This window comes from Nycticebus coucang, chromosome 10 (genome assembly GCF_027406575.1).
Source record: "Nycticebus coucang isolate mNycCou1 chromosome 10, mNycCou1.pri, whole genome shotgun sequence".
In the NCBI taxonomy this organism is placed as follows: Eukaryota; Metazoa; Chordata; class Mammalia; order Primates; family Lorisidae; genus Nycticebus; species Nycticebus coucang.
The window spans coordinates 7,165,172-7,191,006 of NC_069789.1; the positions used below are offsets into that span (position 1 = coordinate 7,165,172).

The window sequence follows — 25,835 nt, forward strand, 5'->3', positions numbered from 1 at the left end:
CAATAAACAATCACCCCAGAATTATTTGGAGTATTTGTTATAATTCTGGACTCTAGGCTTTCACCCCAGAGTTGGGGGCAGGAATGAGCATCTGCATTTTTAAATGCTTCCCTTTTGAATGTAGTGCTCTAGAGTAGAGATTTGGGGGAATTGATTCTGGGGGTTGCTTCGTTAAGGGGCAAGTACAAGTGATCAAATCACTGGCCGTGGGGGTGATCAACTCAGCCTTAGCCCTTCTCCTCTCCCCAGAGGTCCAGGCATGAAGCTGACCAGTCAGTCCTCTAATCACGTGATTGATTCCCTTGGCAACCAGCTGGCATCCTGATGCTGGCCACTAGTCATCTCATTAGCATACAGAAAGATACTTAATCATTTTGGAATTTCTAAAAGTTTTAGTAGCTATGTGCTCTGAAAGACCAGGGGGGAAACCAGCGTAAGTATTTCTTGTATATCACAATATCACACAGGAGCAAAAGAAGGAAATGGAGTATAAATTTGAAGATGAGAAAAAATGAATTAGAACCAAGTACAGGGAAGTGTAACAGAGTCTAAGAGAAGGGACAAAGTGTCTGCCTAACTCTTTGTTCACAGAGTGCTGTTTGGAGCTTCTTGTACCAGTGATGTCTAATGTGTTGTTTCATCTTTTTGTTTAAACTACTTGGTGTTTTCATGTTCTTGGTAGCTTCTTTTTTATCCATTGATGACATTCATTCATTAATACTAAATTTCTTCAGTTTATGAGTTTCCAATGATTTGGATTTTGTAACCTCAGAGCCAGGAGATGTTTAGTATCAGGATAGTTACACACATACACCAGCACCCTTTTAGCATTATGGACCCAGGTGTTCACGGAGGATGAACGGTTGTAGAAGTTGAATAGTGATAAACTGGTGGGTCAAAAATAACCGAGACCCCACTCCTCTCTTTCACGCATGTACTTCTATTTTCAATTTTAACTTAAGGCATTTCCCAGAGCTTTGCCCTGCCCTCTTCTTAGGCTATGGTATTATAATGATGATAATGTACTTTTCTGTACCCAAAGGAGAAACTGTAAAGTTCATTTTTAAAATTCAGGCCATTACAAAAGTGTATTAAGTAAACATTCCTAAAAACTTCAACTTACAGAAAACCAGTAATTCATTGTTTCCAAACATGGCCCTTTACCCAGATGGTAGACCTCATCTCTACACATGGAGCTGCCCACTGACAGTGTTCTGTTGTGTCCATTTAGACTCGTTCTGTGTGTGTCTGTGGGGTCGTTATCCTGTAGAGTAAACTCAGGCAATATTTATTACCTATTCTATATGTAATAAATCAATAAAATTCCTTTCTTTCTTCAGTAATGATCAGTGAGGATGGGCAGGCACTGTCACTACCACCAGCAAACCCAGCTTGAACGTCCTCACATAGTGACAATATATCTTTTTTGTCAAGAATGTCAAGGGTGGGCTCGGTGCCTGTGGCTCAAGCAGCTAAGGTGCCAGCCACATACACCTAAGCTGGCGGATTCAAATCCAGCACGGGCCCACCAAACAACAATGACAGCTGCAACCAAAAAATAGCCAGGCATGTGGCAGGTGCTTATAGTCCCAGCTACTTGGGAGGCGGAGGCAGTAGACTCGCTTGAGCCCAGGAGTTGGAGGTTGCTGTGAGCTGTGATGCCATGGCACTCTACCCAGGGCGACAGCTTGAGGCTCTGTGTCAAATAATAATAATAAAAGAATGTTGAGGGTGGGAACAACAAACCAAATCATCATGCTCCCTCTCCCTACTTGAGGTCTACATGCCTTTGAGTTTAGTCGTCAACAGCTTTTCCGTGTATCCACAAAAGCTCTTTCTTCCCTGCTTGAAAACCGTCAAGAGATTTCCCATTGCTTCTAGCAGTGGAGCTCTGTTATTAGCACACACACACACCTCTAGTGAGATGTTTTCATAACTGAGCATTCACTGAATACCTGCTTCCTTTCTTTCCATTACAGTGGGCTGTTGGGTGATGGCTGAAGTGGAGCTGCCCCTCTGATTATTAAACTTGTTTTTTCTATACAGCTTCTGCGACATGGTGTTGGCCTATCAACAAGCTCTGATAGTGAAATGATCACCCAGTTACTAGCATACACCCCTCCTCAGGAACAAGATGATACTCCAGACTGGGTAGCAAGGTAATTGTAAAACTAGACTAACCTGGTGGCTCTGGTGAATGAGAACTTTGCCTTGCATGTATTTGTGACTGAAGTTATTCATTCAATTATTTGATTTATTTCAGGATTAAAAACTTAATGAAGGAAGCACCCACAGCATACTCCCTGCTTATAATGCACAGAGATGTTATTTATGCAGTACGAGATCCTTATGGAAATCGGCCCCTATGCATTGGTCGTCTTATTCCAGTATCTGATATAAAACACAAAGGTAATGAACTTCAGAGGGAATATAGTTTTATAATGTTTTTCAGAGTTATTGCCCTCCTGCTGGCAAGCCCTGAAGTCTTGAGGTGTAGGAAACTTGTAGGTGAGAAGGGGATAGTTAAAAAAGAAAAAAATGGCATTCTTCGTTTTTGTATTTTCTTTCCTTAGTTTTTAAAGTACAGTTCTTTCAGGGTGAGTCACTTTAATGTGCTTAATGGACATTTGTATTTTTCTTTCCTGAGTGGATTGCTTACTCAGATACTTTGCCCAGCCTTTTCGTTTCTGTAGTATGATTAAAGTGATTTCTTTTTGGTTTGTCAAGATGTCCTATTCAATCCATGAAATCATAATGTTAGAAGCAATTTTGGAGGACCATTTCTTTTCAGATGAGGATCTGTATGCTCTTAAAGTCATAGAAATGGCTTCAAATAGAAATAGCTGAGAAAAAACTCAGCTGGTCTACGAGGTTTATTTATATATTATGTATTTTGTTGAACTTACCCTTTTAAAATTTCTTGAATCCATTAACTGAATCGATTATCTTGTGATTTACAGAGAAAAAAACATCAGAAACAGAAGGATGGGTGGTGTCTTCAGAATCCTGTAGCTTTTTATCTATTGGTGCAAGGTAAGTCTGACCTCATTTGGCACATTATCTTTTCCCACATTGATAAGAAATTTGTCTTTTGATATTTACATGAAAGATTTCTTTCTGATATCTCGGTGTCTGTAAGAAAATCTTTATGAATGCATTTTCTTCTTTTTCGGTTGTTTTTGAGACAGGGTCTTACTGTGTTGCCCAGGCTGCAGTGCAGTGGGGTGATCACAGGGCACTGCAGTAGCCTCCAACTGCTGTGCTCAGTCTTTTCACCTCAGCTTCCCAAAATGCGAGAGTTATAGGCGTGAAACGTCATGGCCAGCCTATAAATGGATTCTCTTGTGAACATTTTGTTCAGCAGTTGCACTGAATTTAGCTTTAGTGTTCTAGTAATACCTTCTAATTCTAATAATATCTAGTAATGTTCTAGTAATATCTTCTAATTCTGAAACTGGCATCCTTTCAAAATACCACTTATTTTAGAAAGGAAGAACTTCCTCAACAAGGAAGAGTTACAATAGAAAAACTTAGGCCAGGATAAACGTTTTTTCTTTAGTTTTTTGTTTGTTTTTTTCTTTAGCCTTTATTCTTTCAAAACTCTGTAAAACTTTGGAGTTCTTTTTTTTTTTTTTTTTGAGGCAGAGTCTCACTATGTCACTCTCAGTAGAGTGTTGTCGTATCACTGCTCACAGCAACCTCAAACTCTTGGGCTTAAGTGATTCTCTTGCCTCAGCCTCCCAAGTAGCCGGGACAACAGGCACCTGCTACAACGCTGGGCTATGAACTCTTATTTTTTTTAATTCTGTATTATAACTTAGTAATAACAAAAAGATGTACAGAAATTACTGCTTGAGGTATGTTGCCTTTTTTAAGGCCATCTCCAGATTTTATATTAAATGAATCAACTTTTTTCTGTAAGGGAAGGGACTTTTTGTGTGTGTTATAATTGTTATTATCATCAACCTTAAGAACTAGTTTATTAAAGCCTTCTTTATTTCCCAAGATATTATCGTGAAGTCTTGCCTGGAGAGATTGTGGAAATATCCAGACATAATGTTCGAACTCTTGATATTGTTTCAAGGTCTGAAGGAAACCCAGTTGCTTTTTGTATCTTTGAATATGTTTATTTTGCAAGACCAGATAGTATCTTTGAAGGTATGTAAATATTTTTTCTTTGGCTGTTCACATGAATTATGTAAATATCACATTGAAACATGGCAATTCTTGGCTCTTAGACACATAGTAAAACATGTGGATCGAGAACTAAGCCCACAAGGTCACTATTTTTCCTTTCCATTCTTGCTTTTTTTTGTTTGTTTGAGACGGAGTCTCATGTCACCCCTTTGGTGGAGTGCTGTGGCATCACAGCTCACAGCAACCTCAAACTCTTGATTCTCTTGCCTCAGCCTCCCAAGTAGCTGGGATTACAGGCACCTGCCACAAGCCAGGCTATTTTTTTATTGTAGTTGTCATCATTGTTTGGCAGGCCCCGGCCAGGTTTGAACCTGCCTGCCTCAGTGTATGTGGCTGGCGGCGCTCTAACCACTGAGCTACGGGTGCCAGTAGGCACCAAGCCCATTTTTCCTTTTCTTTCAATTCTTGGATTTTGTTTTTCTTATAGAAGTAAGGATTATGATTTTCAGATCTATATTAATGTCAATTTTTTAAAAAACCACGTGCATTCCCTAATTTGTGTATTTCCATTTGAATATTTTTATATATATTTTTCTTTTTATAGCAGTATATAGATTTCTAGCACTATTTTTTTAGAATAGCAATATTATATTATGCTAAGTAAAACTAATCTATTTCCTTTTCCAAACATACCAGACCAAATGGTATATACAGTGAGATATCGTTGTGGCCAGCAGCTGGCGATGGAAGCTCCTGTGGATGCAGATCTGGTTAGCACTGTTCCAGAATCCGCGACACCTGCTGCTCTCGGCTTTGCAGGAAAGGTATGTTCCCTTAATTAACATGCAGTAAATTGCTCTGCTAGCTGTGGAATAAGAACACCTCGCTTATAAAGAGAAACTCATCAACTGGTTGTAAGATGAAGGAAGGTTTGGGGGTTAATGTTAATTCTTTTGCAAGCAGTATTCACTTTCCAGCCTTTTTATTCAATGGCGTTACTTTAGTGAAGATCACGGAAAGGTTCACCCAAGACCATGAGATTGGCCCTCTTGTTAACAAGATACCATCATGAGTATAAAGTTGATTCTGAACACCAGGGGTTAGACCCATTCCATCCCCAGTCAAATCTACGTATAAATTTTGACTCTCCCAAAACTAAATTACTAATAGTCTACTGTTGACTGGAAGCCCTACTGATAACATAAATAGTCATGTTTTGTATGTCATATGTATTAATATACTGTATTTTCGCAGTAAATTAAGCTAGGGAAGAGAAAATGTTATCAAGAAAACCATAAGGAAGAGAAAATATATTTACTATTCATTAAGCGGAAGTAGATTATCATTAAGCGGAAGTGGACTATCATTAAGCGGAAGTGGATTATCATTAAGCGGAAGTGGACTATCATTAAGCGGAAGTGGATTATCATTAAGCGGAAGTGGACTATCATTAAGCGGAAGTGGATTATCACAGAGGCCTCCATCCCGGTTGTTGTCTTCACGTGGAGTAGGCTGAGGAGGAGGAAGAGGAGGCATTAGTCTTGCTGTCTTGGGGACGGCAGAGGCAGAACAGTCCACCAGTGTAGTTCAAACCCATATTGTGCCAAGGTCAACTGTATAGAATTTCGTGGTTACTATTTATTTATTATTAAGACCTACTTCTTGAAGTATTCTCATAAGTCACTGGTGTGTTTGCTGCCTACTGAGTATAGTTAATAATTGAGCTGTTCGTGTTCCTTTAGCGTCATGTTCTTAGTACTAAGCTAAATTTTATTTTTCATTACTAGGTATATTGTATAACTTTGTGATCCTTGGGTATGCATATGTAATGTCCAATATTCCCTACTGTGGATAGTTTAGAAATAGTATTTGAGAAATGGATGCATTACCTCCTCTCCCTAAAAATCATCTCCTTTATGCCAATAATTTTTAAATATGTGAATCTTTGGACCGTGTTTTATCTTCTGTCCTGTCTTTATATGCTTATTATTCTCTTCCAAGATAGAGGAATAATAAGAATTGTTTAAGAAAAAGTCATTACAATTTCGAGCAAAAATGAATTGTCTTTTTCACCAAGTATGTTACTTTTAGTGGTTTTTCTTTTTGCCTTCCCACAGTTTAAATAGTAAAGGAAAATTAGAATCTGATGATGGAGAGCCCATAATCACAACCACATTGTGAAGTGTTACTTACATATTATAGTGGCAACCCAATCTAGAGAAAATAGGAGCCTGGGCTAGTCTGATACCGCTGTTCATTGTCCTTTTATGTCTTCTTTACCAGTGTGGACTTCCATATGTGGAGGTGCTGTGTAAAAACCGATACGTAGGAAGAACCTTCATTCAGCCAAACATGAGATTAAGACAACTTGGTGTTGCAAAAAAATTTGGAGTATTGTCGGACAACTTTAAAGGCAAAAGAATTGTTCTCGTAGATGATTCCATTGTGAGGGGCAATACCATCTCACCTATAATAAAATTGCTCAAAGAATCTGGTGCAAAAGAGGTAACTAATATTCAAAATATATCCTAAGAACATCAATGATTAACGAACAACATGCTGCTAGCCTAAAAATGCAGTTGAGTATAGTGAATCAAAATGGATAGTTCCATACAACAAATTAACATTTTCCTATCAGTTTAGAAATAACTGTAGCAACTTGGAGAAACATGTAATAGCTACGCCTATGCTTTACACGTATACTGCGTATTGAATTTAATCTTTAATAGGTTAAAAAGTTCAGTAAAAAAGCTTAAAATTTCTGTAATTTACAAAGTTTCAAAAATAAGTGGTTATGATTTTTCAGGCTTTTTAATGACTAGTCAGGATTATGAGCATCTTATTCTTTGAAATTTTATGAAAATTATGTAATACATAAAGGTAAAAGTAGATTCAACATCTGTTACAATAATGAAGAGGGATAGGCAAAAATGAAGACTTACGTATCTACCTATAGGAGAATAGTTTAGTAAATTGATCCATCAGCGTGATGAAATATCATGTAGCTGTTGGGAACTGTAATTATGAAGAGTGCACAACATGGGGTAATCCTTTGTATGAAGGAATTTCAAAAAGTAAATGCAATGCTCCGTGCCCATAGCACAGTGATTATGGCGCCAGCCACATACACCAAGGCTGGTGGGTTTGAACCAGACCAGGCCAGGCCAGCTAAGCAACAATGACAACTGCAACAAAAAAATAGCCGGGTGTTCTGGCAGGCGCCGGTAGTCCCAGCTACCTGGGAGGCTGAGGCAAGAGAATCGCTTGAACCCAAGAGTTTGAGGTTGCTGTGAGCTGTGATGCCACAGCACTCTACCGAGGGTGACACAGTGAGATTCTGTCTAAAAAAAAAAAAAGTAAATGTGAACACCAGTTATAATGAAGGAATCTACCTGACAGAAGGCAGAAAATCATAGTAGATAAAAATAGCTCTATAAATAGTAAGTTATTTGTTATATCCTGATGAACTGTACTTTTCTTTTGAAAATGATAAAACATAGACAAAAGAACCATTCAGGTGTTACAAGGGAAAGTGAAAGAGGTGCTAGGAACAGAAAGTCATTAAATGAGATAGAAGTAGGCAATGTGGAGAGAGAAAATTCCTCATTAAAAGGCAACAATAAAATAGTCAGTAGCTCTGTAGAAAGAATCCTTTACAAGTGGCTGATATTTTGAGATTTTTGTCTAGGACATTCTGGAGTTTGGAGCAGAGCTGCCCCAAGAACGATTCCTTGGTAATGAATTAATTCTCTGAGTAGTTTTGACTGAATACAATAGTTCTGTGTTTACTATACGATTTTCTTGGCTTCTTTTTCATTTATTAATTAATGAAACAAATTCCATATTTTACTTTATTACCAATTTGTTGTTGTTTTGTATTGCATTTATTTACTCAAGGAGAAAAAGAATTTTGCCTGCTTATTCTTATAAAGAATGTGTGAAATGATTTCTTTCCAAGGTACACATTCGAGTAGCCTCACCACCAATTCGGTATCCCTGCTTCATGGGAATAAACATTCCCACAAAAGAAGAGCTTATTGCTAATAAACCAGAATTTGATCACCTTGCAGAATATCTAGGTAAGCATTAAAATTTCTATAAACTTTGTTACAAGAGAAAATCCAGAGCTTGTCAGGAAGAAAAGGTTTTCAGGTAGAGGGAACTGTGCAAGCCAATAAGAGCCTCCCAAAAGTCAGATCCCAAGAAAAAAACAGTTTTTGGTTTCTTTGTTGTTTTTTTGGTTTTGTTTTTGTTTTTTTAGGAGACAAAGTCTTACTTTGTAGCCCTCAGTAGAGTGCTGTGGCATCACAGCTCACAGCAACTTCCAGCTCTTGGGCTTACGCGATTCTCTTGCCTCAGCTTCCTGAGTAGCTGGGACTACAGGCGCCGGCCACAACGCCCGGCTATTTGTTTGTTTGCAGTTTGGCCAGGGTCGAGTTTGAACCCGCCACCCTTGATACATGGGGCTGGTGCCCTACTCATTGAGCCACAGGCACCGCCCAAGTTTCTTTGTTGTTTTTACTTCAGAATATTAATTAACACATTGACTGCCATGCTAGAAAACAAATTTTTCCTTGGGAACAGTGTCCCATTGGTCAAAGATAGATCAAGAGATGCATGAGTTCTTATATATACTTCCTAAGGCATCACATACACTTGATCTTAGCCTAAAGGCCAAGAAGCGATGGAGGCCCCATATAAGTTAAATACAACTCACATGACAGTTAATGTGTTAAGGAGATACAAGTGTCCTTGTTACATGGATACATTGTATAATGGGCTCTTGGTGTGCCCATCACCAGAAGGGTATTCGTTGTATCCAATAGGTAAGTTTATCCTACACACCCCCCTTCTTGGTTTCTCAGCTTAGAGATCTAGGTTATCTTGGAGGAGACATCTTTTTAAAATCAGGCAATGTATGAACTATGTAACTATTATGTGAAATACAGCCATTGTACTTTGGTACTTTTATTCTAGTTGTTTATGACTGTCGTTTTTTTAACTGGTCATTCCTGTGCCTTACTGGTTAAATATTTTGAATATCAACCTGCTGTGTATATTATGTATATTATCATAATAATATCACAAAAACTCTACAATTAGGCAGTGTTTCTCCCTTCTTTTTTTTTTTAAATACTCAACACTATACTAATGAGGAGTTTCCTCGTCTTAAAAATGCAAAAATACTCTTCGGTCAAGTAAGTGACCTTAAGCTTAAATTTGAGCTCAGGTCTTCCTGGTTTCAGCATCAAGAAAATTACTTCTGAACACTTCTAAATTCTTTCTACATTTGATGCTTAGGCTTTGAGTTTCATTGATTTTTGTTTTATTTTCTGTTTTTAAAATTTTTTTTTTTTTTTTTAAGAACGTCGAAAGGAGAAATTTTTTTCTGGCTTAAATTATTGTTTGTAACTGTTCTGTATTGAAGCATTTCTTCCTCTCTACAGGAACTCTGATACCGTTTTGTTTTTCCCTCTTACCCCCTATAGGAGCAAACAGTGTCGTGTATCTGTCAGTAGAAGGACTGGTTTCATCTGTACAAGAAGGGATAAAATTTACAAAACAGAAAGTGGAAAAGCGAGATACTGTGATTCAGGAAAACGGGAATGGTGTGGAATGTTTTGAAAAGAATGGTCATTGTACAGCGTGTCTCACTGGAAAATACCCTGTGGAGTTAGAATGGTAGCTGTTAGGGGCAGATAGGTCATTTCAAGATACAGAATTGGTCAAGAAGTTACAGTGGTTGTACCTTCTCTGTTACTGTTACTTTGTTGGTACAATATAAAATGCCAATGCTTATGTTTTACCTTTGTATTTTTTATGATTTTTTTTTTTTGAAGAGGGTACCAAAGTGCTATATTTGAACTAATTAATTGTAACAATTGCTAATTGTATATAATATAACAATAGGTGGTATTCTTCTTTTTTTTTTTTTCCTCCCCCAAAAATGTCATTCTAGGCAAGGTATTTCTTTTTTATACAAGCATTGGCTAGCCTTTTGTACCTGGTCCAAAAAGGCAAGTAGTAACTATCATTTGCCATGTCTGTGCTTTGAAGGATTTGCGAGAGGTTAGGCTTAAGACCGGAGGTGTGATGCAGACAGGACAAGTGACTTAAAGATGACATTTCGTGTGAGGTTTGAATCCATTACACATGGTGTTTACCCTCTACCATTCTGGCTATAGTTATGACCTTGGCTTCACTGACTATCCTTAAACAAAACTTTAAGAAAAATATATATACTAGCCGGGCGTTGTGGCGGGCACCTGTAGTCCCAGCTACTCGGGAGGCTGAGGCAAGAGAATCGCCTTAAGCCCAGGAGTTGGAGGTTGCTGTGAGCTGTGTGAGGCCACGGCACTCTACCGAGGGCCATAAAGTGAGACTCTGTCTCTACAAAAAAAAAGAAAAATATATATACATGTAAAATAAGATCTTTTATGCCTCAGTTTCCCTACCTGTGCAATGGCGTACTTTTATTAAGTATTAGGAATGTGAATGAGTTTCATACTTTGGTGGTTAGAGCCATCATTTTGCCCCCATATTTTAAGATAGTACATGATGATTAGCTTTTCAACAGCTGATGATTATCAACCTTTTTGAAACTAGTTTGCAATCATGATTTCATTATGATGGAGGAGACAAAGAGTTCGGTGGGTCTTTGCCATCGTTCTTTGAGATACCCCAAGAATAATAGTAACAATCTATCTGGAAAAGTTTTTCTTAGATTTGACTAAAAAGCGTGGTCCATAATACTTAGTGCCCTGATAGTTTAAGCTCAGGAAGTAACCTAGTACATTCAAAATAAAAAACAAATTTTTAGGTTCAAACAAACCTGTTATTCTTACTTTCACTAATTATTACGTACTTTTAAAAACAATGTGCTTGATCACTTGCGAGTACGTACATATATGTGCATGCGTGTCCGCGTGTCCACACACATACGCTCGCAGCCAATTGAGGGAATCAAGTAGGAACACAGTAGGAGCCAATTTTGTTCAAGGATCAAGGAGGCAGCGACCTTTGTGGAATCGGATTGCCCATATCCAAGCATCAGCTGATAATCACTTCTTTCTATTTTGTATTATTAGGATCGCAATCATTTTTTTTATTTTTTTGTAAAAACATCCACGATTTAGAAGTTGAAGGTGACTTGCCCCCACCCCCGCCGAGCCCCTGTGTTTGTAAGATTTTTATAACATAAAAGTGTGTTTCTGTGTTATGTTATCACGTTTTGATGTATATAGTGTCCAGATCCATTTCAAAATTTAATATTTATTAATGATTGAAATTGTTTGTCTTCATTTTTAGCCGCCTCTATTATTTTGGCAGGTCAAGATAAAATCTTAACAGCTCTTTAAGGCCACGTGCAGCAGTGGGTCAGACAACCCTGTGGCAGTAACACAGGCAAAGTGGCATCTGAATAAAGCCCTGGGACCACTTAGCACTGTAGCCTCTTTTCTTAAAGGTGTTCCCCATGGCAGCGTAGAGGAGGTGAGACCGATGTGGGTCCATTTTGAACTAGCCTTACTTAACATTTGATTTTTTACAAACAAGAGACTCAGGGAAAGTACTAAACCAAAATCGTTGATTTTACTTTTGTGTTTTCCATAGTTTTTATTTGTTCTATTGAGATGCTTTTGTAATGAAAAGTAATACTGTGACAGTTTGGTAATTCTGCAAATTTCTTAATATTTCTCCATCATGGCCTTTCATTTTCACAACTTTCTGAGGTCTGAATTCAATTACAGTTTTTTTTAACCAATTTAATCTCAAATATTTAACTACTTTAAATTTATATAAGTATTGTAAACTACAGAGAAGATGAAATGTGTTTTCACAGGATCTATCTTGTGAACTAAACTAAACCTACTTTTTTGTGACTTCTTTGTGATGTCTGTGTGGTAAATATATGTAATAATAGGATTATGTGTGTACTTTTTTTTTTTAATAGTGACTTTTTTAGTTGATGTATAATGGTCAGAGGAGAACTTCCAAGCTCCGTACTTGGCACCAGCTAATCTGATAGATCCTATTTCTCTGATCCAGGCCTTCTCTTATGAACTTGGCAAAAGTGCTGATTGAGTAGGAGGGACGAAATAAAGTAATGAGAAATGCAATGCTAAGTAAACAATTAGGTAAATGGACAAATACACTATGGGACGTACACACAATAGAATATTATTCGGGGCTGAGAAGAATTGAGCTGTCAAACCATGAAGTGACGTGGGGGAAACTAAATTACGAAGTGAAAGAAGCTGTTTCCAACTTCATATAGTTGGAAAAGGAAAAAGTAGGGAGACTGGGAAAAGGTAGTCAATACCCAAAGGTTAGCAGGGAAGGCAGGATGACTCGGGGGAGCATGGAAGATTTCTGACTTGTCAGCCCTCATGTCAATCCTTCCCCGTGACCCACACATTCACCGGCACATTCTACTCGTTTTATTGCTCGTCTTTCATTTCTCAACATTTGTTTCCTTAAAAAAAAAATACTCAAAACTGACTTTGAAAATTCATAACCCTACTCCAAAACAAGGTTCGGTTCTGCAGCTTTGTACCACAGCTGGGATGATGGAGCACTGTGGGATTGACTCTGCGTTCAGCAGTTCAGGAAAAGACAGAAAACTGATAGTTGGGCTTATTGTGGTTTGGCATTTTGACTAGCGACTATAAAAGAAGAATGGAGAGGGATGAGAAAATTCAAGCTGTTTGCCAGAGAGTGGGGCTATTAAATTAGTCTTCTCCAGAGGAACAGAACCAATAGGACATAAATCTTTGGAAAAAGAAAGATTGATTGATTCGTTTTACAAGTTGGCTCACGTGAGGGCTGAGTCAGAAATTTTTAGGGCAGGCCAGCAGACTGGAAACTCAGGTAAGAGCTGATGTTGCAATCTTGAGTTTGAATTCCACAGATCAGCAGAGTGGAAACTCAAAAGTGGGGTTTCTATGTTGCAGTCTTAGAATTCTCTAGAATGTGTAGGGCAGACCAACAGGCTGGAAATCTAGGTAAGACCCTTCCCCATGACTCAAACACCTCCCGCCAGGCCCCACCTCCCAATACTACATAATCAGATTTCAACATGAGAATGGAGGGGCCAAATATCAAAATCTTATCAGATATCAATCTCTGCCGTGAAAATAGTTCATATTTAGTATAAGAAGTCAGATTTAGAAATAATGCAACTATTGCTGGTGCTATAAGGATTTTTCACTATCCAGGAAGATCTGGGATTGTAACCTCTTTAAATGCTAATAAGGTAGCCTGTTATTTTATGGCAATAAATGTGAGATTCATGGATCAAAGGTAAAGATCTCAGTTACTCATGGCAAAAGCAGCAGCCGGAATTAAAGTTTACCCTGCCTCCCAAGCCCCACCAGGGTGACAGAGATAGGACTAGTTGGATGTCTGTATTACAGAAGAACACTGATTTGGGGGATTCAATACTCGTTTCACAATTCATGTCATTGCTTTTTTGGCAGCACGTACATTTGTGAGTGAAGGGTAAAATTAGGCCAAGCATGGCAGCTCACACCTATAATCCTAGCACTCTGAGAGGCCAAGGTGGGTGGACTGCTTGAGCACAGGAGTTTGAGACCAGCCTGAGCAAGTGCAAGACCCTGTCTACTAAAAATAGAAAAACTAGTTGGGCGTTGTGGGCACCTATAGTCTCAGCTCCTCAGGAAGCTGAGGCAGGAGCATCATTTCAACTCAAGTTTGAGTTGCTATGAGCTAGGTTGACGCCACTGTACTCTTAACCTGGAGCAACAGAGGCAGACTCTGTCTCAAAAAAAAAAAGTAGAACCTAAATATGAATACCTTTAGAACTCACTGAGAATTGCAGTTACTTCTAGTGAGCCAGATATTGATGCATTAGTTTCTCAAACACAACTTCAGATGCGTATATTTTCTACATTAGTAATCACAAACTTGAAACCTGGACATCGGAACAGGCCATTACAGAATTAGGATTATTATATGAGGACTTTTTCGCTTATCTGGCAGCAGACATCATGAAAACGATGCATGGATTTTTTTATGCTCATCAGCTTCCATTAGTACTTGTGTATTTAATATATATTTAAGATAACTCTTGTTCCAGTGTGCCTCAGAGAAGCCAAAAGGTTGGACACCCCTTGCCTAGAGCTAGGGGACTAAAGGACACAGGGTCTAGTTGGATACAGGAGGGTAACAAAGTGGTGAGGTTGTTAGCCGGGAAGATGATGGTGTCATCCCAAAATATAAGACAAAGACAAGATGTATGTTCGCCACTCTGCCATAACAAAAGAGTAATGGCCATGTGAGTTTAAATAATTTGTGGTACATACTGGTGGAAAAGTACAGTAGGCAAGGGGAGATACTTTTCACTTGTATGAGAACTACAGTTATGTCACCAACAACTAAGGCCGGGAGAGCATCCTATATTGTATTCATGCTGAGCTGCCTTTGCAGCCCCCTTCTCTTGCCAAAACCAAAACAAAACAAAAAACCTGATTGTTTCTTTTCTGCTTCTACCACAAGTAGCTTAGAAACACCAGTATTACTGCTCTTGACACTTACTGTAATAACTTACATGTCTCCAACATAACAGTTCTGCTGGAAACCCAGACTTCTATGCAGGCACATAGGTTGCCACTCTCCACCACAGGTCCATTTTATTTTCTTTACAGGTCCTATTAAACACCACTGTCAAGCCCTATTGAATTCCTTAGTTATTGCTTCAATTTCTTTCCCAATGTCAGTTTTTTTTTTTTTTGTAGAGACAGAGTCTCACTTTATGGCCCTTGGTAGAGTGCCGTGGCCTCACACAGCTCACAGCAACCTCCAGCTCCTGGGCTTAAGCAATTCTCTTGCCTCAGCCTCTCGAGTAGCTGGGACTACAGGCGCCCGCCACAACGCCCGGCTATTTTTTTGTTGCAGTTTGGCCGGGGCTGGGTTTGAACCCACCACCCTCGGCATGTGGGGCCGGCGCCCCACTCACTGAGCCACAGGCGCCGCCCCCCAATGTCAGTTTTATGACAGAGACTTCCTCTTCAGGCTTGGCGGCTGCAGTCACTTACGGTCCCTAGCCATCTTGGGCAGGTTTTCAGAAAATGTCATTGGTTGAATGCCAATAACTTATTTCACAATGATTTCATCTTCCTTCACATCAGCCCTAGGTGATATTTTTATCCCCAATTTATGAAGAGAACGGTTCAAAATTCAAAATTTACAGAAGCAAACTATGTAACCTAATTGTATGTACTCTCACTAATCTGAAATTAAAAAACAAGAAAAAAAATCCAAGAATCTTAACCTTCTAAACAAGGTGAGAATGACCCTTGGACCAAGCTAAGCCCACGGGTCACTGCATCCCCTTGTTCAGTCCTAGGTTCCACCCCTTCAGCTGAAGGGGATGCTTAAGGAGATAAAGCGAAGGCAAAGGACAACTTCAGAGATCTGCAAGGTTGTCTGATAATCCTGCTCCTCCAAAGCCACAGTCCAAGCCTAAAAAGTTCTCTGCAAAGAAGGAAGAAAGGGAAAGGGGGAAAAGCTGACACTGGCAAGGAGGGGAATGACCCTGCAGAAAATGGAGATGCCAAAACAGACAAGGCACAGAAAGCTGCAGGTGCTGGAGATACCAAGGGAAGTGTGTGCATTTTTGATAACTGTGTACTTTTGGTGACTGTATAGTTTGAAATACTATTTTTTTTTACCAAGTTTAATGAAATTGCATAATTTTGTTTTAATTTTTTTCTTAACTGTGTTGTTAGCACACCGAACATTATTTGGGGCATCTGTCACTAATAGAATGTGTCCAGAGTTGAATTGACATGAGGAAAACACCTGTCTCTTCTAGTTTGAAAGACTTTCTCTTGGCCCTCAGGAGGAGGGATTCCCTAGGTTGACACACAACCACCTTGGCAAAAAACGCCTTGTGGTGGAGAAACTAATTTGTTTTGTGTGTCTTACTCTCCTTCATTGCCTTCCGCATAGTCTTAACTCAAACCTAAGACACTTCTTGAGACCTGACCCCCAACAATTGCTCACCAGTATGTCAAGTAATCTGAACTTTCAAGTGACACCACTAAGATGGCATGCAGCAGTTCTATTTGTAGATTATGGGTTTTCGGATAACTTTTGCCATTTTCACTTCATTTCCTGAAAGTCTGGGTCAGCTTGTGAAAAGTTGTCATAACACACTACAGCAACGCGAAATGTCAACCGTCGCTCTAAACTTTCCCTGTTCAGATGAAGAGTTCCTTGGGTTTTATATTGGCTTTGTGATCTTGGTAGATCACTGAAGAAGAGTTTGAAAGCTGTATATTGTTAAAGACTGCCCATGTCCTGCCCGAAATACCATGATTGTTTATAAATGTCTTTAATAAAGCTGGATAGGGCGGCGCCTGTGGCTCAGTTGGTAGGGCGCAGGTCCCATATACCGAGGGTGGCGGGTTCGAACTCGGCCCCGGCCAAACTGCAAAAAAAAAAAACCTAAAAAACCCCCCAACCAAACAAACAAACACACTAGCCGGGCCTTGTGGTGGGCGCTTGTAGTCCCACGTACCCGGGAGGCTGAGGCAAGAGAATCGCTTAAGCCCAGGAGTTGGAGGTTGCTGTGAGCTGTGACGCCACAGCACTCTACCGAGGGCCATAAAGCGAGACTCCATCTCTAAAAAAAAAAAAAGAGAGAGAAAATAAAGCTGGATAAGTTGACTTGGAAAAAACAATTCGCGAAATCTCCCATGATTTAATTATTATTTTTGCAGTTTTTGGCCAGGGCATATGGGGCCAGCGCCCTATTCCTTTGAGCCACAGGCGCCGGCCATGATTTAATTTTTTTAAAAAGAACCTTGCCCGAGAATTTTCTCACGTATAAAAGGATGCGGCTCCAAGATGGTGCGCTCCACAGTCTTTGCGAAGCCTATCCAATACCGTGTGCGCCCAAGGAACACCAGAGCAGACAAGGTCAAAGAATAAGCGTCCAGGCGGCGCCTGTGGCTCAGCGGGTAGGGCGCCGGTCCCATATGCCGGAGGTGGCGGGTTCAAACCCAGCCCCGGCCAAATAAAAAAAAAAAAAAAAAAGAATAAGCGTCCAGCTCGGCTTCATTTAAATAAGACCCACGGCTTCGGGAGGGGGCGGGGCAGTGACGCTACCTGCCTGCCGTCGCTCGCGTGACATCACGGAGCGACGCGGAAGATTTACCCGTGAGCCGCGCTGCGAGGCAGCTTTACGGCTTCCAGACGCGCTTGGGGGAAAGGGCTCTCCTCCGCGAGACCTGGTGAGTGAGTTATCTCGGGACGCGGTGTCTGGTGGGGTGTCTGTGTGAGGGAGGCGAAGTACCGCGAGGTTTTCTGAGGCTCCTTCGGCACAGGTTTGCTCATCTTTCAGAACCACTGGCTTCGGGTTTGAGTTACCGGGCGTGGCGGGCTGGTGTGGTGCAGGTGAACTCTGGCTTGTGAGAAATGTGGATCACCTGCCTCAGACCTTCTGCCCCTTGGTTCAAGTGGAAGTGACCTGCTCCGCCCACTTCGTAGTGTGTTTTCCAAGAATGTTTGGAAGCTATAGCGTACACCGTTATTAAACGAAGTTGTATAATGTAAGTTAAGCAGGTGGATTTAGTTATCGTTAAAGTAGCTAGTAACCTAGGGAGACTCCTTAAAGGCAGTAGAATTTGTTGACACGCTTAAGATCTCTGGTGACTAAATGGCAGCTTCTCCCGTTGTAAAGTAGCAAATATCTTAAACTTAATGATCACATTACATATCGAATCTGCTTGCCAGACTTTGCTTTTCTTTTTTGTTTTTCTTTATAAGGTCTCAAATGTCTGGGCATCCAATAGATACAGTATTCTCTACTGGAGGGAACACATTTGGGACTACATGAATGAAAATGAAAACCCGAGATAACAAGGATGGGTTTGCCTTCTCTGTAGCAACCACTGGGAAACTGGAGATTAAAAGTTGAAAAACGTCGTAGTTATGGTATAGATGTGTGGTGAGTGTGGTAATTTGTCATAAAAATGTAAAAATGGCATGTTCTTGGGCGGCGCCTGTGGCTCAGTCGATAGGGCGCCGGCCCCATATACCGAGGGTGGCGGGTTCAAACCCGGCCCGGCCCGGCCAAACTGCAACCAAAAAATAGCCGGGCGTTGTGGCGGGCGCCTGTAGTCCCAGCTACTCGGGAGGCTGAGGCAAGAGAATCGCTTAAGCCCAGGAGTTGGAGGTTGCTGTGAGCTGTGTGAGGCCACGGCACTCTACCGAGGGCCATAAAGTGAGACTCTGTCTCTACAAAAAAAAAAAAAAAAATGGCATGTTCTTTACAGATTTAATTCATTTTAAAGTCCTGCGCCTTGCTTCAGCTGTAATATGTATACTGATCAAATTGTTCTATGGAAAAATCAACTGCTATACTTGTTTTTGCATTCAAGGAACAAAAGCATCTTTTCTGTATAAACATTTGTTAAAATGCCTCAGTGTACTACATTAGTGCTTTCCATAGTGTAATTTGGTACTCACGTGCAGGAGAGGGTAGCAGAAAGTACCTTTTGTCACTAACAATATGTTGCAAAATAAACTCATTGTCAATCATTTTATTATATGCTCTTCCTTACCTTTATATGATGATCATTTGTGTGCCTGAGGAAAGCTTAAAAATTGTATCTGTGCATCACAAAAAATACTTACAGAAACAATTCCTAGAAATAAATACAAGTACTGGAGTTATTTTGTACTTTGTTATTTTTGTTTATTTGTTTTGAGACAGGGTTGAGACCCTAGGTAGAGTGCTGTGGCATCATCATAGCTCACACCAACCTCAAACTCTTGAGCTCAAGTGATCCTTTTGCCTTAGCCTCCTGAGTAGCTAGGACTACAGGCGCCCAGCACAAAGCCCCCAGTTTTTCTATTTTTAGTAGAGCAAGGGTCTTGCTCAGGTGATCCACCTGCCTAGGCCTCCCAGAGTGCTAGGATTACAGGCATGAGTTCCTGCATTCAGAATTTTTTTTTTTTTTTTTTTAGACAAAGTCTTTCTCTGTTACCCAGTCTAGAGTGCCATCCTCAAGCTCCTGGGTTCAGGCCATCCACCTGTCTTAGCCTCTCAAGTAGCTGGGAGCTCAATGTACAGCTCATTTTTTTATTTTTAGTAGAGATGGGATCTCGCTGTTGTTTAGACTGGTCTCCCAATTCCTGACCTCAAGCAATCCTTCTGGCTCAACCTCCCAGAGTGCTAGGACTACAGGCATGATCCACCTTGCTTGACTGTATTTTTAATTTTTTTTTTTTTTTTTTTTTTTTTTGAGACAGAGCCTCAAGCTGTCGCCCTGGGTAGAGTGCTGTGGCATCACAGCTCACAGCAACCTCCAACTCCTGGGCTTACCCGATTCTCTTGCCTCAGCCTCCCAAGTAGCTGGGAGTACAGACGCCTGGCCATTTTTTGGTTGTAGCCGTCATTGTTTGGCAGGCCCGGGCTGAATGCGAACCCACAGCTCAGATGTATGTGGCTGGCGCCTTAGCTGCTTGAGCCACAGGTGCCGAGCCTGTATTTTTAAATTTTATATGAAGAAATCACAGTGGCTATAGGCTCATTTTACTCTATTAACATTTTGCTTTTTCTAATTGATATTAAATGGCATGGATGGAAGTTAATTTTATTTTGAATCAGTAAGTAAATCTGTTCAAATAAGTATAAACAAAAACTTGAATAATTAAAATAGGTAAAGGAGATTTGTTTTCCTCCTCCCTGAACCCAATTTTCCATATTTCAAAGCAAATAAGATTTATCAAGTAGCCTATAGGGCCTGGTGCAGCGGCTCATGCCTGTAATCCCAGCACTCTGGGAGGCGGAGACCAGTGGATTGCCTGAGCTCACAGATTCCAGACCAGCCTGAGCCACAGCGAGACTTTACATCTAAAAATAGCCAGGTGATGTGGCAGGCACTTGTAGTCCTAGCTATTCCAGAGACGGAGGCAAGAGAATCACTTGAGCTCAAGAGTTTGAGGTTGCTGCTATGATGCCATGGCACTCTACCAAGGGTGACAAAGTGAGACTCTGTCCCCCAAAAAAAACCTAACAGGTGTGAGTTTTTTTAATTTTCCATTGATCTTTAATATTTCTTTGATGAAAAATTGATTTTTCAAAATTTTTAATATAATTTACATTAAGAAATCTACATTGTGGCTCAAGCGGCTAAGGCACCAGCCACATACACCTGAGCTGGAGGGTTCGAATCCAGCCTAGCCCCGCCAAACAACTATGATGGTTGCAACCAAAAAAAAAAAAAAAAAAATAGCAGGGCATTGTGGCAGGTGCCTGTAGTCCTAGCTACTTGGGAGGTGGAGACAGGAGAATAGCTTGAGCCTAGGAGTTGGAGGTTGCTGTGAGCTGTGATGCCACAGCACTCTACCCAGGGCGACATCTTGAGGCTCTGTCTCAAAAAGAAAAAAGAAATCTACATTGTATTGATATAATTGTTGATTATGTTGTAATACTATATTTAGAGTCCAGGGACAGTGCCTGTGGCTCAAAGGAGTAGGGCGCCAGCCCCATATGCCAGAGGTGGTGGGTTCGAACCCAGCCCTGGCCAAAAACTGCAAAAAACGAACAAACAAAAAAAATAAAATAGGTTTAGAGTTTAGAGTTCAAATTTAAATGAACTGGCTCGGCGCCCATTACTCAGTGGTTAGGGTGCCGGCCACATACACCAAGGTTGGTGGGTTGGAACCTGGCCCGTGCCTACTAAACAACAATGACAACTGCCACAAAAAAATAGCTGGGTGTTGTGGTGGGCGCCCTACTCACTGAGTTATGGGTGCCAAGCCAGCATGGGTAATTTTTTAAGAAACTTTTTTAGAGACTGCTGATTACGTGAGCTGCCAGTGAGTTCATTTAAATTTATTGTTTGCCCAGTCTGAACTCCTGGCTTCAGGCTAACCTACATCAGCCTCTGGAGTAGCTGAAATTATAGGCCTGGGCCACCACGCCGAACTTTAATTTTGGTTTTCTAGACTGTTCCCATTTTCCATTTTCAGTGGCAGCTCACCTTCTTGCTCTTAATAAATCTTTATTAACTCTATAAATAAATAAATTTGATTGTATTGGTTAATTTTTTATGTATTGCTTCTCTTCTTTTTTCAGAGATGGAAAAAGATGTCTCCTCTTTTTCACACTGTGGTCAATTGACAGAGATGTCTACATTTATTCCTGTTTCATTTTCTTCTATGTATACCACACCTCGCCCAGATTTTTTCCAAGCCCTAACCCAGCATTAGGGTCAAATTAGTTTTCAACATCATTGTTCTTAGTAAAGTTACTGTAGATACTGCACAAACTCAGTCTTTTTTATTTTTTTATTTTTTTGTAGAGACCGAGTCTCACTTTATCGCCCTTGGTAGAATGCTGTGGCGTCACAGCTCACAGCAACCTCCAACTCCTGGGTTTAGGCGATTCTCTTGCCTCAGCCTCCCGGGTAGCTGGGACTACAGGTACCCGCCACAAAGGCCAGCTAAAGAGTCTTTATTTATGTGTCTTTGATATAATTACTTTTGTGAGGAATGGTTATAGAGAAGTTTCTCCCTCCACTAAGGTCCCTATAACGCCCTTTCCCCCTAACATTTCTGTATATTTATAGAGTTCTCTGTTACAGGTTGTTTAGATAAACTTCAGTGAAATGACTCTTCAGGAATTGGTGCATCAGGCTGCCTCTCTGTATTCGGATAAAGTAGCTGTGTGTTTTGATGAATGTAACAACCAGCCTCCACTTTATTGTACCTACAAGACTGTGGTTACTGTTGCTTCGGGATTATCAAATTTTCTTCTGTCACACTGTGACTTTGAAGGAATTCGAGAAATTGGTCTCTACTGCCAGCCTGGAATTAATTTACCCTCTTGGATTTTAGGGTAATATTTTTTGGAACTATAAATTTGATACTACTTTAAGCTAATTTATAGTTTTTTAATAAATAGAATATATTGCAAGTCACTGTTTTGTTTACTATTAGATTTTTCTGTTGTTTGCTTAATTTGAGAGAGGCTGAAAGAGTTCACATTTCCCCTAGTGGTATTTTTAAGTATTTAAATTAATTATGCTGGACTTGCTGCCATAGCATAGTGATTACAGCGCCAGCCACATACACCAAGGCTGGCAGGTTCGAACCCAGCCGGGCCAGCTAAACAACAATGACAACTGCAACAAAAAATAGCCGGGTGTCATGGCGGGCACCTGTAGTCCCAGCTACTTGGGAGACTGAGGCAAGAGAATTGCTTAAGCCCAAGAGTTTGAGGTTACTGTGACCTGTGATGCCATGGCACTCTACCGAGGGTGACATAGTAAGACTGTGTCTCAAAAAAATATATATATATAATTTTTCTGAACTTAGGAGAGACTAGAAATTTTTATTAATAGAGCATTTAAATATCTCCAAAATGTAAGAGTGTCATTTGTCTGTTAAAGGAAAACAGTTGTAACAATTTATAAAAGTTTGTTTGTTGTTAGATCAAAGAAAATAGAGATTTCCATAAATAACATGAGTATCTCCTCCTAAACCTCAGCCCCATCCTTAGACTGAAATCTTAGGTACTCAGGTGTTCGTTAAATGAACGAAGAAGAGTTTTGGATAATGGTTCACAAAAAGTGAAATATGAGTGGGAAGATAACTTCCAACAAATCCTTACAAAATGTTCTGTCATTTAAGTTTTTCTAGAATATTATCCTCAAGCAGCAATTGCTGTTCTAGGGTTCTACAGTAAATAGAAGCTCCCAAAGGATTAGAGTAGCCGACATATCCTTTGTGTCTTAGTCGATGAATTTATAAGCATAAAGAAGATGTTCAAAAATTTATTTTTATTCATTGACAAACATTTATTGAGAATTTCCTACATGTAAAGATGTAATGTCCCCACAGTGGACCTCAAAATATTTAAAATGAATAAGTGATCTTTTATCTTGTTCATACACGTATCATTACATAAAAAACAACTTCGAAGTTTTTTTTCCCCTTAGTATATCCTGGTTTATTTTTTGGTGAAATAGGTCTTTTATGAATCTCCATACCCTGAAAGTTGCGTGGGGATGTTTGGCTTATTTTGTGTTATTTTACATAGGCAGATGAAAAATTAGACTCTGCTACCTGTTTTGTATTTTAGTAGTGACCAGTTAAGCAAGTGTATCATACTATACTACATTAACTTTAAAAAATCTTATAATTCTCTATAGTGAGTCATACGAATTTAATATTGTAAATACTTAAATATTCATTAAGAGCAAGATAAAATAACAATATTTATAACCAGATCTGTGTCAGTGAAACATTGGGCGGCACCTGTGGCTCAGTGAGTAGGGTGCCGACCCCATATACCGAGGGTGGCGGGTTCAAACCCGGCCCGGCCAAACTGCAACAAAAAATAGCCAGGCGTTGTGGCGGGTGCCTGTAGTCCCAGCTACTCCGGAGACTGAGGCAAGAGAATCACCTAAGCCCAGGAGCTGGAGGTTGCTGTCAGCTGTGATGCCACGACACTCTACCAAGGGCGATAAAGTGAGACTCTGTCTCTACAAAAAAAAAAAAAAATTGGAAATTTTTGACAAACAGTAAAGTGCATAGAGAAATAGAAATGCATAAAGGAAGATCATTTTCAACAGGCATTTTATGCTGATTCTGTGCTTGTTTCTTTAGAATTCTCCAAGTCCCTGCTGCTTATGCTCCTATTGATCCAGATTTACCATCATCACTATCAACTTATTTTATGAAAAAATGTAACCTAAAGTATATCCTTGTTGAAAAAAAGCAAATTAATGTAAGTTTGGGTGTTTAAATTGGCTTTTCTTGTGTATTACATTTATCTTTCAATTGAAGAGTTCCCTCTTATTCTCATCTTGAAGTCTAATTTGCTAAATCTGGCAGCGTTTCTGGGTCTCAGCACTGTTGACATTTAGAGCTGAGAAACTATTGTGAGGAGTGTCCTGTACATTATAGGATGTTTAGCATTATCTTTGGCCTCCACTTATTAGATGTCAGTAGCACCTCCTAGTTGTGACAACCAAAGCCGTCTCCAGACATAGCCAAATGTCCCCGGACATACACTCTACCCCCCACATTTCGTTAAGAACCACCATTCTGTGGCGTAAACATATCTATTAGTCTTATAATAATGTGTTATGTATGGTTTTGAATTTCTTTTTTTAAACTATTTCCCGTGGTAGAAAAAAAAGTTTTTTTTTGAGACAGAGTCTCACTATGTCGCCCTTGGTAGAGTACCGTAGCATCACAGCTCACAGCAACCTCAAACTCTTGGGCTGAAACGATTCTCTTGCCTCAGCCTTCCAAGTAGCTGGGACTACAGGCCACAATGCCCGGCTATTTTTTTGTTTGTTTTTTGTTGCAGTTGTCATTGTTGTTTTAGCAGGCCCGAGCTGGGTTTGAACCCACCAGCCTCAGTGTATGTGGCTGGCTCCCTTACCTACTGAGCTACGGGTGCCTGCCACATTTATTTTTCTTAACAACCTTGGTGAAAATTTTACAAAAGAAGTGGCTGAGCATTAGTATTAATTATCTATATCAAGGTATATTTATAGTAAGAAGTGAGCACATAGCAAAATCCTGTAGAAAGTCTCTTGCTCCCTATTCTGTGATTTTCATGATAGATGTAAGTGATCTTTCTTCATTTAACATAGGAGCAATTAGCAGATATTTATTGAGTATCTCTCATATACCCAGCATCCACTAGAGCAGTGGTTCACAACTGGGGACAGTTTTGCTTTTCTGGAGACATTTGGCAATGTCTAGAGATATTCTTTATTGTAATGGTAGAAGTGGGTTGCTACTGGCATCTAGTGGGTCGTGGCCAAGGAAGCTGGTAAAAATCCTACAGTGTGTAAGACAGCACCCCACTAAGAATTATCTGGTCCATAATGTCAGTGTTGTTGAAGTTGAGAAACCCCACACTAGGGACAGGGTGGTTGGGGAGGGAGGAACTCATATGTGAGCCTTCCAGCTGCTTATAATGTATTTGGAGAGAAGAGGTTAATACTCCTGAGCTTATATGGTCCACTTAGTGTTGTTGTAAGTGGTAAGACATTGTTCTAAGTGAAGTAAATGTAGCCTAGTACGTATAGTAAAATTTTAATGGCTGAAGATGATTTTGAACTAAATCTTAAGAATATGTAGGCCTGGGGTGGCTCCTGCGGCTCAAAGGAGTAGGGTGCCGGTCCCATATGCTGGAGATGGTGGGTTCAAACCCAGCCCTGGCCAAAAACTGCAAAAAAAAAAAAAAAAAAAAGAATATGTAGGCCTTCAGTTTTTTAAGCATTACAGGCCACACCATATCTCCCCTCCTGATATAAACACATACAATAAATACAAAAAGAGAAAACACTACAGGCTCCTGGGCTGTGACTTTTTTCTCTTGCTATTTATATTGATTTCTTTAATGTGAAAACCTAAGTTATATTTCATTAAGCTGGTTTTAAATCAGCTTAAAAAGTGTATTCAAAGGAACCTCACTTTCAATATGTGCAGACTGAATCTAGCATCTCTTTATCCACACTTACTTTTGCATTAATTCATTCCATCCACAAATCATCTGAGTCAAAAACCCAGCAATCTTCTTAGACTCACTTACAAAGTCACCATGCCTTACCGATTCTTCACTCGCTCTTTCTGACCACTCCTGTTACAACAGAGTAGTTCAGGCCCACGTAGCATATCTGAATTCTTGCAAAAGATTAGTT

At 40.0% G+C, this 25,835-nt stretch overlaps 2 protein-coding genes across 8 annotated transcripts in view; both read left to right on the forward strand.

The window, feature by feature from the left end:
• Positions 1-10,533, forward strand: part of PPAT (phosphoribosyl pyrophosphate amidotransferase) — a 31,370-nt gene extending 20,837 nt beyond the window's left edge. The window contains exons 4-11 of the mRNA XM_053608113.1: positions 2,047-2,159; positions 2,264-2,409; positions 2,961-3,033; positions 4,007-4,158; positions 4,834-4,961; positions 6,421-6,642; positions 8,096-8,216; positions 9,627-10,533. Coding sequence (XP_053464088.1) covers positions 2,047-2,159; positions 2,264-2,409; positions 2,961-3,033; positions 4,007-4,158; positions 4,834-4,961; positions 6,421-6,642; positions 8,096-8,216; positions 9,627-9,823 — 1,152 coding nt within the window. The 3' untranslated portion in view covers positions 9,824-10,533. The remainder of the gene's footprint in view (positions 1-2,046; positions 2,160-2,263; positions 2,410-2,960; positions 3,034-4,006; positions 4,159-4,833; positions 4,962-6,420; positions 6,643-8,095; positions 8,217-9,626) is intronic.
• Positions 10,534-17,281: 6,748 nt separating this feature from the next.
• Positions 17,282-25,835, forward strand: part of AASDH (aminoadipate-semialdehyde dehydrogenase) — a 43,532-nt gene continuing 34,978 nt past the window's right edge. For 2 of the 7 annotated variants that reach the window (XM_053606056.1, XM_053606060.1), the window contains exons 1-4: positions 17,501-17,711; positions 17,929-18,109; positions 21,756-22,009; positions 23,782-23,902. In XM_053606056.1, the coding sequence (XP_053462031.1) occupies positions 21,780-22,009; positions 23,782-23,902 (351 nt within the window). In that variant the 5' untranslated portion in view covers positions 17,501-17,711; positions 17,929-18,109; positions 21,756-21,779. The other 5 variants (XM_053606057.1, XM_053606058.1, XM_053606059.1 and 2 more) reach the window with 5 other exon arrangements.